At 45.0% G+C, this 13196-nt stretch overlaps 1 protein-coding gene across 2 annotated transcripts in view; it reads right to left on the reverse strand.

Annotated features, from left to right (window-relative positions):
• Positions 1-854, reverse strand: part of LOC135544425 (colorectal mutant cancer protein-like) — a 129509-nt gene extending 128655 nt beyond the window's left edge. For both annotated transcript variants that reach the window (XM_064972019.1, XM_064972021.1), the window contains exon 1: positions 534-854. In XM_064972019.1, coding sequence (XP_064828091.1) covers positions 534-649 — 116 coding nt within the window. In that variant the 5' untranslated portion in view covers positions 650-854. The remainder of the gene's footprint in view (positions 1-533) is intronic.
• Positions 855-13196: the final 12342 nt, after the last annotated feature.

Here is a 13196-nt window from a genome sequence, read left to right on the forward strand (position 1 = left end):
AACATGGGGCCGCGGGAAAGCAGTAATGAACAGCATTAGTGCATAAGCTATTAGAACATGAGCATCGATACATTTTCTTGTAGCAAGCTAAAAACTGGATGGTAATTATTATGATAGTTGGTCACATAATAAGAAGTACAATATGTTATTGGTCAACAGTTTATTATATTCTGGAGCTAGTCAGTGGTCTGGGGGTCTAGTTTCATCTAGTTAGATCACTGTTGCTAGCGAACTTTCAAAACCTCAAGCCAACGCCATAGCATGCAGATGTTTTGTAGGTTGCCTTTGCCAGTTGTCGAGCCTGAGCATATTTCGAATACCGAGGTATGGTTTCGAAGCAGTCAAACCCAAATCTGAGAAATTATTTGCTACTGAACTCACCGGAAAATGAAATTAGTTTATATTACAAAACTAAAGCAAAGAATCGCAGCTAAATCAATTGTAATATTTTCAGCTCGTAGCTAAATCATGTATGTATGGACAATATGTAACATTGAATTCTAAATCCACCTTGTAGTTAATAAATAGCATACCTGTTGATGTATCCATCACCGTCGCCGTCGCAAGTCAGAAACAACCGCCTCATCCTCTCCTCTTCGCCGGTGTTAGATGTGTCACTACTACCGCTACTCACACTCACAGCCGCCATGAGCTTCCCTCAATAAATACTCTAACTTGGCTACTACCGCTTCTAGTGTCAAATCTCAACAAAGTAACTGCTCCTTCATCACACTTCCCGTAAGTGTAGGCTAATAGAAGGGCACTGGGTTGAATAGAATCAAATGTAAACTTGGGTTTAGGTCATTTCTGCGAAAAGAAGGGTGCAGCGTGTGCCGTAAAAGTCAAGCTCGACATCTGTTGGGGGTCAGCGAGGGCGTTAAAATGCTTTTGGGTAAACTGTTGGTGAGGCGGAGTGGGTTGGTCTTTCGGCAGTCTAGCAGAGCAATGCACTTTGTAGGATATTGCCCTGTGCAGCATTAAAACTATGCACAATGATTGCACATTTGATAGTTAAAATACCAAAACTATTTTTAACTATTTATAATTTAAACGAGGACTGTCAATAAAGTTACCACATGTATGTTGTTGCAAAGTAACGAAGCATTTCATTGATGAAACATGAATACCTGAAGTAATATAGGCCTAGCTAGGCCTAGCTAATAGACCAGTATGTAATGGCTGTGAGCTATTTACAGAATACATTTGCCTAATGATCCATGTGGTACAGCAAACTGTCCATAGAATTCAAGATAACATAAATATAATAGATGTAGGCCTGGCTATCTCTATGAAACCATCTTTCACAGCAAAGAACGGGAGACTTCATCATGTCTGGACTCTGAACAAATGTAGTTTGTGAATGAATCTTTTCCCTCTCTTGTACTCTCTGTCTTTTCTCAGCTCCTTAGTTTAACTGTTGTAACTGACCCGATAGTGAACCTGGTTGTCTGCTTGACTCGTGACTTTGCATTAGCCAATTGAGCTGACTCCTAGGTGCCTTCAGGTCGAAATGTCTCACAAGGTCACCTGACTAAAGTTCACTGAACCACCTCTGCTTTCACCCCTTCCACTTCCTACATTGGTGCTGTGACTCAGATTATGTCTACATCAATTGCTCAAGTTTCTTCAAAGACGAGATGCGTCGGTCTATAGCCAGAGGACTCCTGATATCTCCAGGACTGATACTGTTAGTATAATTTTTCTATTAATTAGTTGTTGTCGAGTACCTTATTTTTGCTTGCTAGGGCCATCAACTTTAAGAACTGGCTGTCTTCCCAGTAGCCTACTTGGTGTGTGAACTGCTGAGAGCTCATAACTTGCAGTTGGCACATCAACCAGGATTAGGGGGCAGGGCAATTTGTTACTGTTGTTGTTTTTGTAATCAGTGGCTGTATTGGAGGGGGAGTGGCTGCTCCTCCCCTAGTCAATTAGTAGTGGGAAGTGTACTCTTCCCCTCTGCTAGGCAATTAGCAATTACAGTTAGTGCTTCAGTCTCCTCTGTTTTCTCAGCGGTGGTCTCGTAGCCAAAACTAAGACGGTTCTGCCGAGTTGATCTGTGGAAAGAGAGGACATAAACAACTATTGTAAAGTTTTACCTTCTATTTCAAGCAAGGCTTGGTCTCCAGCAGCATTTGGAACTGCCGATCTGCAGTCAATAATGCCAAGTTCATCTCAGCCGAAGCTGCCCTTCAGTCCCGAGACATTTTGGCCCAGATGGAGACATGGATCAACCAAGAGAACACTGCTACTCCAGCTGCCCTCTCTTCATCTGACTACGTGTTATCTCATAGTCCAATAGCATCTGGTCATCGCGGTGGTTGCACAGGTCCACTCTTTTCTCCCTCACTCACCTGTCCATCTCATTTGAAATCCATACTGTCATTTGTCCACTCAAGATGAACATTGTTTTCATCTATCACCCACTGGGTGTCCTTAGAGTTTCTCAACAAGCTTGACAACTTGATAAACTAATTTCCTGATGATGGTTCACTGCTCTTCATACTGGGCGACTTCAACCTCCCGACATTTCTTTCTACCTCTGTCTCTCCCCTCCTTGACTCTTTTGGCCTCAGCATTTCCCAGTCCCCTCCCACTCACAAGGCAGGCATTACGCTTGACCACATCTTTACTAGAGGCTGTTCGCCTACTAATCTCTGTACAACCTCCCTCCAGGTGTCTGATCACTACTTTGTTCTCTCTCTCTCTCTCTCTACCCAGATGGTCATGCGCCGTATCAATCTTCGATCTGGCTCTCCCACTCCTTTCTCCTCTTCTATCCTATCATATATCCCTTCTGCTAAATCCTTCTCCCTCCTGGTTCTGCCTCTTCAACCCTACTCGCCTCCCTTACCACATCCTATTTCACACTGTCCCCTTTCCTCCCAGCCGGCTCAGACCTACCCCTCCTTCTCCATGGCTGAGTGACTCATGGTGAGCTTACGGAACAGGGCGGCAAGCAGCTAAGCGAAAATGGAGGAAAGGTCCTCCAGAAGTTATCATCCTTTCACTCCCTCCTCTCTACCTATGTATCTGCTGCTAAAGCCACTTTGTAAAATTAGATTTCAATTTTTTGCTTCTTTTTTGTAAACAAAAAAACATACAAATTAACATTTACTTACAGTTCCACAAATATAAGGTAAGGGATCTCGTCCTCCTCTTCTGAGGAGGAGAAGCGAGAAGGATTGGAGGACCAAAACGCAGCGTTGTAAGTGTCCATAATGTTTATTTTAAAACATAAACACTACAAAATACAAAACAATAAACGTGAAATGAACGACACAGTCCCGTCTGACACGGAAGACAAACACCCACAACCCAAAAGAGAAACCCAGGCTACCTAAGTATGATTCTCAATCAGGGACAACAATTGACAGCTGCCTCTGATTGAGAACCATACTAGGCCGAACTGCCCACCCAACTCACATCCTGACCATACTGAAACAGAGATAAAATAACAGAACTAAGGTCAGAACGTGACACATTAATGACATCACACTTGCTCAGACCCCATGATCCCACCGTATCCACAGCCAATGTTGTTTCCAATACCTGTAAGACTCTACCCTATTTGACTTCAAATTGTTTTATGTTTCTGTCTGTAGACATATTTTTTTATATATTCACTACCATTCGAAAGTTTGGGGTAGCTTAGAAATGTCCTTGTTTTTTAAAGAAAAGCAATTTTTTCGTCCATTAAAATAGAATCAAATAGATCAGAAATACAGTGTAAACATTGTTAATGTTGTAAATGACTATTGAAGCTGGAAATGGCAGATTTTTAATGGAATATCTACATAGGCATACAGAGGCCCATTATCAGTTACCATCACTCCTGTGTTCCAATGGCACGTTGTGTTAGCTAATCCAAGTTTATAATTTTAAAAGGTTAATTGATCATTAGAAAACTATTTTGCAATTATGTCAGCACAGCGGAAAACTGTTGTCCTGATTTAAGAACCAATAAAACTGGCCTTCTTTAGACTAGTTGAGTATCTGGATCATCAGAATTTGTGGGTTCGATTATAGGCTCAAAATGGCCAGAAACAAAGACTTTCTTCTGAAACTCGTCAGCCTATTCTTGTTCTGAGAAATTAAGGCTATTCCATGTGAGAAATTGCCAAGAAACTAAAGATCTCGTACGACGCTGTGTGCTACTCCCTTCACAGAATAGCGCAAACTGGTTCTAACCAGAATAGAAAGAGGAGTGGGAGGCCCTGATGCACAACTGAGTAAGAGGATAAGTACATTAGAGTGTCTAGTAAACAGACGCCTCACAAGTCTTCACCTGGTAGCTTCATTAAATAGTACCCGCAAAACACCAGTCTCAACGTCAACAGTGAAGAGGCGACTCCGGGATTCTGGCCTTCATATAGATGAGATGGTAGATAGTGTGGTCTACAGCTTATCATGAGGTATTTTACCTCAGGTGAGCAATACCTTGAGACTTCTTTAATATTAGACATTGCACAACAGCTCGTATTACCAGACGTAGCTGCTCTGTCCTGCCAATGCATGGTGAAGCGAGCCAGCTTTATATTATCTGTGTCGTCGTTTAGCCACGGTTCGGTGAAACATAAGATATTACAGTTTTTAATGTCTCGTTGGTGGGATAGTCTTAATAGTAGATCGTCCAGTTTGTTTTCCAATGATTGCATATTGGCCAATAATACTGAGGCTAGTGATGGTTTACCTACTCGTCGGCAAATTCTTACAAAACACCCCACCCTCCTCACCCTTTTTCTCTGTCTTTTCTTCACGCAGATGACTGGGATTTGGGCCTTGTCTCGACAAAGCAGTATATCCTTCGCATAGGACTCATTGAAGAAAAAATATTTTTCCAGTTCGAGGTGAGTAATCTCTGTTCTGATGTCCAGAATCTCTTTTCGGTCATAAGAGACATTATGTACAAAATGAGTTACAAACAATGCAAAAAAAAACAACAAAATAGCACAGTTGGTTAGGAGCACGTGAAATGACAGCCATCCCCTCTGGCGCCATTATCACTCATCACATGGTCTCTGCGATCATTGCTATGCGATTGACACTCAAATAATGGCTGAACCTTGGCCGTGACCCCACTCTCTGAGGGTGTCTCAGGGGGGGGTGGGATATGCAAAAAATGAATTTTATAACATGTATAATACATACTTGTACATGTGGGAAATATGACAAATGTAAGCACCCACCTACAGTAATTATGAAACACTTTACTGAATGTTCTACTCGTACTTGTAGTAATTTAGTGGTTGATGGGGAGCGAGAACTAAAGCGGTCTACAAATTGTTATGTTCCAGCCCTCGACCATTCGCTCAAGGAAAAATCATCCCATGCTGAATCTAGTTGATGATCCCTGACCTATATGGTATTAGTCGAAAAGGCGTACAATATGATTTCGAAGGTGCGGGTTGCTAATCAAGCTTAATCTTTTGGAGGTAGGAGGAAGAATGTACAATTGGATAAAATACTTCCTGTTTAGAAGATCTATCCAGGTGAAAGTGGGGATGTCTCTGTCAGGCAGTTACTTGGTGGATAACGGTACAAATCAGATCAAATTTTTATTTGTCACATACACATGGTTAGCAGATGTTAATGCGAGTGTAGCGAAATGCTTGTGCTTCTAGTTCCGACAATTCAGTAATAACCAACAAGTAATCTAACTAACAATTCCAAAACTACTGTCTTATACACACAAATGTAAGGGGATAAAGAATATGTACATAAAGATATATGAATGAGTGATGGTACAGAGCAGCATAGGCAAGATACAGTAGATGGTATCGAGTACAGTATATACATGTGAGATGAGTATGTAGTACGCCTCCAACTCAATCATCAAGTTTGCGGACGACACAACAGTGGTAGGCTTGATTACCAACAACGACGAGACGGCCTACAGGGAGGAGGATGCAGTAGATGATATAGAGTACAGTATATACGTATACATATGAGATGAATAATGTAGTGTATGTAAACATTATATTAGGTAGCATTGTTTAAAGTGGCTAGTGATATATTTTACATCATTTCCCATCAATTCCCATTATTAAAGTGGCTGGAGTTGAGTCAGTGTGTTGGCAGCAGTCACTCAATGTTAGTGGTGGCTGTTTAACAGTCTGATGGCCTTGAGATAGAAGCTGTTTTTCAGTCTCTCGGCCCCAGCTTTGATGCACCTGTACTGACCTCGCTTTCTGGATGATAGCGGGGTGAACAGGCAGTGGCTCGGGTGGTTGATGTCCTTGATGATCTTTATGTCCTTCCTGTAACATCGGGTGGTGTAGGTGTCCTGGAGGGCAGGTAGTTTGCCCCCGGTGATACGTTGTGCAGACCTCACTACCCTCTGGAGAGCCTTACGGTTGTGGGCGGAGCAGTTGCTGTACCAGGCGGTGATACAGCCCGACAGGATGCTCTCGATTGTGCATTGTGAGTGCTTTTGGTGACAAGCCGAATTTCTTCAGCCTCCTGAGGTTGAAGAGGCGCTGCTGCGCCTTCTTCACGATGCTGTCTGTGTGGGTGGACCAATTCAGTTTGTCTGTGATGTGTATGCCGAGGAACTTAAAACTTACTACCCTCTCCACTACTGTTCCATCGATGTGGATAGGGGGGTGTTCCCTCTGCTGTTTCCTGAAGTCCACAATCATCTCCTTAGTTTTGTTGACGTTGAGTGTGAGGTTATTTTCCTGACACCACACTCCGAGGGCCCTCACCTCCTCCCTGTAGGCCGTCTCGTCGTTGTTGGTAATCAAGCCTACCTCTGTTGTGTCGTCCGCAAACTTGATGATTGAGTTGGAGGCGTGTGTGGCCACGCAGTCGTGGGTGAACAGGGAGTACAGGAGAGGGCTCAGACCGCACCCTTGTGGGGCTCCAGTGTTGAGGATCAGTGGGGTGGAGATGTTGTTGCCTACCCTCACCACCTCGGGGCGGCCCGTCAGGAAGTCCAGTACCCAGTTTCACAGGGCGGGGTCGAGACCCAGGGTCTCGAGCTTGATGACGAGCATGGAGGGTACTATGGTGTTAAATGCCGAGCTGTAGTCGCTGAACAGCATTCTCACATAGGTATTCCTCTTGTCCAGATGGGTTAGGGCAGTGTGCAGTGTGGTTGAGATTGCATCATCTGTGGTCCTATTTGGGCGGTAAGCAAATTGGAGTGGGTCTAGGGTGTCAGGTAGGGTGGAGGTGATATGATCCTTGACTAGTCTCTCAAAGCACTTCATGATGACGGAAGTGAGTGCTACGGGGCGGTAGTCGTTTAGCTCAGTTACCTTAGCTTTCTTGGGAACAGGAACAATGGTGGCCCTCTTGAAGCATGTGGGAACAGCAGACTGGGATAGGGATTGATTGAATATGTCCGTAAACACACCAACCAGCTGGTCTGCGCATGCTCTGAGGGCGCGGCTGGGGATGCCGTCTGGGCTTGCAGCCTTGCGAGGGTTAACACGTTTAAATGTTTTACTCACCTCGGCTGCAGTGAAGGAGAGTCCGCATGTTTTCGTTGCAGGCCGTGTCAGTGGCACTGTATTGTCCTCAAAGCGGGCAAAAAAGTTATTTCGTCTGCCTGGGAGCAAGACATCCTGGTCCGTGACGGGGCTGGTTTTCTTTTTGTAATCCGTGATTGACTGTAGACCCTGCCTCATACCTCTCATGTCTGAGCTGTTGAATTGAGCTTCTACTTTGTCTCTATACTGACGCTTAGCTTGTTTGATTGCCTTGCGGAGGGAATAGCTACACTGTTTGTATTCGGTCATGTTTCCAGTCATCTTGCCCTGATTAAAAGCAGTGGTTCGCGCTTTCAGTTTCACGCGAATGCTGCCATCAATCCACGGTTTCTGGTTTGGGAATGTTTTAATCGTTGCTATGGGAACGACATCTTCAACGCACGTTCAAATGAACTCGCACACCGAATCAGCGTATTCGTCAATGTTGTTGTCTGACGCAATACGAAACATATCCCAGTCCACGTGATGGAAGCAGTCTTGGAGTGTGGAATCAGATTGGGCGGACCAGCGTTGGACAGACCTCAGCGTGGGAGCTTCTTGTTTTAGTTTCTGTCTGTAGGCAGGGATCAACAAAATGGAGTCGTGGTCAGCTTTTCTGAAAGGAGGGCGGGGCACGGCCTTATATGCGTCGCGGAAGTTAAAATAGCAATGATCCAAGGTTTTGCCAGCCCTGGTTGCGCAATCGATATGCTGATACAATTTAGGGAGTCTTGTTTTCAGATTAGCCTTATTAAAATCCCCAGCTACAATGAATGCAGCCTCAGGATGTATGGATTCCAGTTTGCAAAGAGTCAAATAAAGTTTGTTTGCGCAATCGATATGCTGATACAATTTAGGGAGTCTTGTTTTCAGATTAGCCTTATTAAAATCCCCAGCTACAATGAATGCAGCCTCAGGATGTATGGATTCCAGTTTGCAAAGAGTCAAATAAAGTTTGTTCAGAGCCATCGATGTGTCTGCTTGGGGGGGAATATATACGGCTGTGATTATAATCGAAGAGAATTCCCTTGGTAGATAATGCGGTCGACATTTGATTGTGAGGAATTCTAAATCAGGTGAACAGAAGGATTTGAGTTCCTGTATGTTTTTGTGATCACACCACGTCTCGTTAGCCATAAGGCATACGCCCCCGCCCCTCTTCTTACCAGAAAGATGTTTGTTTCTGTCGGCGCGATGCGTGGAGAAACCAGCTGGCTGCACCGACTCCGATGGCGTCTCTCCAGTGAGCCATGTTTCCGTGAAGCAAAGAATGTTACAGTCTCTGATGTCCCTCTGGAATGCTACCCTTGCACGGATTTCATCAACCTTGTTGTCAAGAGACTGGACATTGGCGAGAAGTATACTAGGGAGTGGTGCACGATGTGCCCGTCTCCGGAGTCTGACCAGAAGACCGCTTCGTTTCCCTCTTTTACGAAGTCGTTTTTTTGGGTCGCCGGCTGGGATCCATTCCGTTGTCCTGGGTGAAAGGCAGAACACAGGATCCGCTTCGCGAAAGTCATATTCTTGGTCGTACTGGTGGTGAGTTGACGCTGCTCTTATATTCAGTAGTTCTTCTCGACTGTATGTAATGAAACCTAAGATGACCTGGGGTACTAATGTAAGAAATAACACGTAAAAAAAAAAAACTGCATAGTTTCCTAGGAACGCGAATCGAGGCGGCCATCTCTGTCGGCACCGGAAGTAGAAGGGGTGTGTGATTAGTCCTCTTTTGTTCTCAATCATGATCAATGATGTTTACTCTCAGGTATGGACGGATATTGGTAGGTCTTTATTCGCAGATTATGGGGCCTAATTGAAGAGGTAAAGAAATGTACCATACAATGTCAGGAAGGTACATGAAGCGGTTGAGGTAGAGCGGTGGGCATTGAAGTGGGGATTCAGGTTTTCTGTAGAGAACTCAGTGTTTTTAGGTGGGAGATGAGATATGCCTGAGGTTGTATGGGAGACATTTGGAGAGGGTGGGGTCCTTCAGGTTTCTTGGGGTATACTTTGATACTAAGCTGACATGGGCAGAACACACGTATAGAGTGGTGGGAAAATGTAAAAAAGTTCTAAATGTGAAGCTCTCTGACAGGGACAGAGTGGGGGCTGGGCGTTCCTCAATGAGGACCATGTATGTTGCTTTGATCCAATCTGTAATAGACTATGGAAGTATAGTGTATGGTTCGGCAGCCAGGATATCACTGAAAGGCTTGATATCATATAGGCACAAGTTAGCAGAATATGTAGTGGGGCCTCTAGTGTCAGCTCTACAGGTGGAGATGGGGGAGATGCTATTACATATAAGAAGGCAAAAGCTGACAATGAACTAGTGGGTTAACTTACAGGGGCATGGGGTGTTTGAACCCCACAAAAGGGTTACTACAGGCATGTTGGGAACATGAACATGGACAGAATAAAAGTTTTAGATGGGTGGGTGAGGCAGATGAGATTGTATGCCATGGACTTTAGCCCCACGGTACCTATCCCTGTGAGTCCACCATGGCTACTCCCACCTCCAGTAGTTGATTTACAAGTGTTGGAGAGAGTACGGAAAGACAGGGAGGGGGTTGATCCATCCAAGTTATTTAAAAGACAACTGGATACAGTATATATGGATTTTATACCAATATATACAGATGGATCAAAAGATCCAAGGACAGGTCGGACTGGGTCAGCCTTTGTTGTACAGTAAAGTTGGGTCGCAGTAAGGAAATGTATTACAGACCACCTGGCTGTATACACAGCAGAGCTGATGGCTGTACTGTTGGCCTTGCAGTGGGTGGAGGAAGTTCCAAAAATAGTAAAGTAAACCTGTCCCAGACCTTCTGTTTTCAACTCTCTAGAGACATCAGGAGCGGCTATGATCGGCTATGAAAAGTCAACTGATATTTACTCCTGAGGTGCTGACCTGTTGCACCCTCGACAACCACTGGGATTATTATTATTTGACCCTGCTGGTCATCTATGAACATTTGAACATCTTGGCCATGTTCTTTTATAATCTCCACCCGGCACAGCCAGAAGAGGACTGGCCAGCCCTCATAGCCTGGTTCCTCTCTAGGTTTCTTTCTAGGTTCTGGCCTTTCTAGGGAGTTTTTCCTAGCCACCGTGCTTCTACACCTATATGTTGCTGTTTGGGGTTTTAGACCGGGTTTCTGTACAGCACTTTGAGATATCAGCTGAAGGGCTTTATAAATTAATTTGATTTGATTTAAAGTTAGAGTATATGCTCTTGTAACAGTATAACTCTAGACCGTCCCCTCGCCCATACCCGGGCGCGAACCAGGGACCCTCTGCACACATCAACAACAGTTACCCTCGAAACATCGTTATCCAACGCTCCCCAAAAGCCGCGGCCCTTGCAGGGCAAGGGGAACCACTACTTCAAGGTCTCAGAGCAAGTGACGTCACCGATTGAAATGCTATTTAGCGCGCACCGCTAACTAAGCTAGCCGTTTCACATCCGTTACACTCTGACTCGTGCTATGTTGATGAGTCTGCAAGCATTTAGCTACAGTATATGAGGTACTCCAAATTCATGCCCACAGAGACCGTGGAGCATGTGCTAATACAGTGTGGGCAGTATGATGGGGAAAGAGATACTGAGATCCAGTATGAGGGAGAAGGGGACACAGGAATTGAGTTTAAAGTGCATAGTGAGTAGAACATCGTTAGATACAGTCAAAAAATTGTGTTATATTTTTTAAGAGAAAAGGGGCTGACAGGTGGGATTTAGTCCTTCCCTGTCTCTGGCATACACTCCAGTACAGTAGGTGCTGGTAATTTTTTATTTTGGAAAAGTTTTATTGACACAATTCCTTTAAAAACAGCTCATACATTTTTTACATAATTTATACACATAAAAACGGCAACAAAGCATAAAACACAGCATTTGAAAGTTACATTTAAATTAGCTAAAAAGTACATGTTGTTAAAACCAATGAAAACAACCATGAATAAAAGTACTTTCTTTGTAAAAACATAAAATCTGTAAAAGCCATTTAAAATGTGTACTAATGATCTAACAAAGGTAAAACATTTTTAAGACATGAAAAACATGTTAAAAAGCCACTTTGTTAAAAGGCTGTCTTCGGTCCCTTGTACAGGAGCGGGGTGAGTCTTTATCAAGCTCACCTCATCCTGCTCTTCTGAATAGATCATCGTCCCGTCCTTCGGGGCCCAGAGGAGATCCCTCCCCTAGGCACCGCAGCGCTGTCAGGCCGTTGCCGCCGGGACCTAGGGTGTTGTGGGGGACCCTTCGCCTGGGGTCGAGGCCCCCTTCCTTCCGTACCACCCCAGGGCTTCCGTGGCTACCATGGCCACTGCCTGGGGGGTGGTCTCTACGTTCTTCGCTACCAGCAGGTTACGGGAGGACCACAGTGCTTCCTTCAGGCACGTGAGGGTGGGCCAGAGCTTGGTGAAGGCCTTCGATGGAATGGGTCTTCGGCCCACCACATACAGCACGAGCTGAGGTGTTAGGTCCTCCCCTGCTGGCAGACACGAGGTGATCAGGGAGCCTGCTTCCTTCCACAGGTCCCTGGCGGCTCTGCACTCCCAGAGCATGTGCCTTACCGACTCTTCTTGGCCGCAGCCTGGTCGGGGGCACGCGGATGTCCTCGCCATGCCCCGTGAGTGCATAACGGCCCTGACCGGGAGGATCTCGTGGGCAACCATCCAGGACAGGTCCCGATGCCGATTCAGGAGAGCAGGATGGGCCACGTTGCGCCAAACAGTTGTGGGCTCTCCTACGGCGAGCCCTCGCACTGGACACACTGGTTCCTGATCCTGCACAAGAGAGAGAAGAGAGCGGTGTTTTGTTAAGACCGTGACTGTTTCTTTTTCCAGTTTAAAATGTCTTAAAAATGTCTGGAGCTGGGCGTAGAGCGGGGGTAGCAGGAAAGAGACCGGGGCTCGCAGGTCGACTGGGATCAGCCTCAGAGTCCTGAGGTAAGATCCCAGCCAGAACCGTGCGAGGGCCTGAGTCTTGTTGTTGGCCGGGGAGGTGGCAAGAGTCAGATGTAACGCTGTGTAGCGGCTGCCCAGGAACAAGTAGAGGTCAGGCAAGCCTTTCCCCCCCTTGGACCTGGTCCTCTTGACCACCTCCCTCCTCAGCCTCTCCCACTTGCCTCCCCACAGGAAGTAAAAAAGCATCCGCTCCAGGTCTAAAATGCTCCTTCGAGGGGGGATAAAAACAGAACTGATTAATAAAAGCACAGATAAAATCACAGCTTTAATGATTAAAACCTTGCCCTCAAAAGGCAGCTGTCGTAGTCCCCAAAAACCCAGTCTCTGTCTAGCCAATTGGAATTTGTTGTCTGTATATTTTATAATTTCATTGAGGATACCATCAACACCTCAGGCCGTTTTGGGTTGGAGGGTTTATATTTTGTCCTGTCGTTCATTCAAGGTATTTGGAGAATCCAGTGGGCTCTGGTAGTCTGTAATAGTTGATTCTAAGATTTTTATTTGATTAGGTATATGTTTTTGCTGTTTGTTCTTTGTTATAGAGCCAAAAAGTTTAGAGAATTGGTTTCCCCATACATCTCCATTTTGGATAGATAATTCTTTGTGTTGTTGTTTGTTTAGTGTTTTCCAATTTTCCCAGAAGTGGTTAGAGTCTATGAATTCTTCAATTACATTGAGCTGATTTCTGATGTGCTGTTCCTTCTTTTTCTCTAGTGTATTTCTGTATTGTTTTAGTGATTCACCATAGTGAAGTCG

Source organism: Oncorhynchus masou, chromosome 8 (assembly GCF_036934945.1).
Source record: "Oncorhynchus masou masou isolate Uvic2021 chromosome 8, UVic_Omas_1.1, whole genome shotgun sequence".
NCBI classification, from domain to species: Eukaryota; Metazoa; Chordata; class Actinopteri; order Salmoniformes; family Salmonidae; genus Oncorhynchus; species Oncorhynchus masou.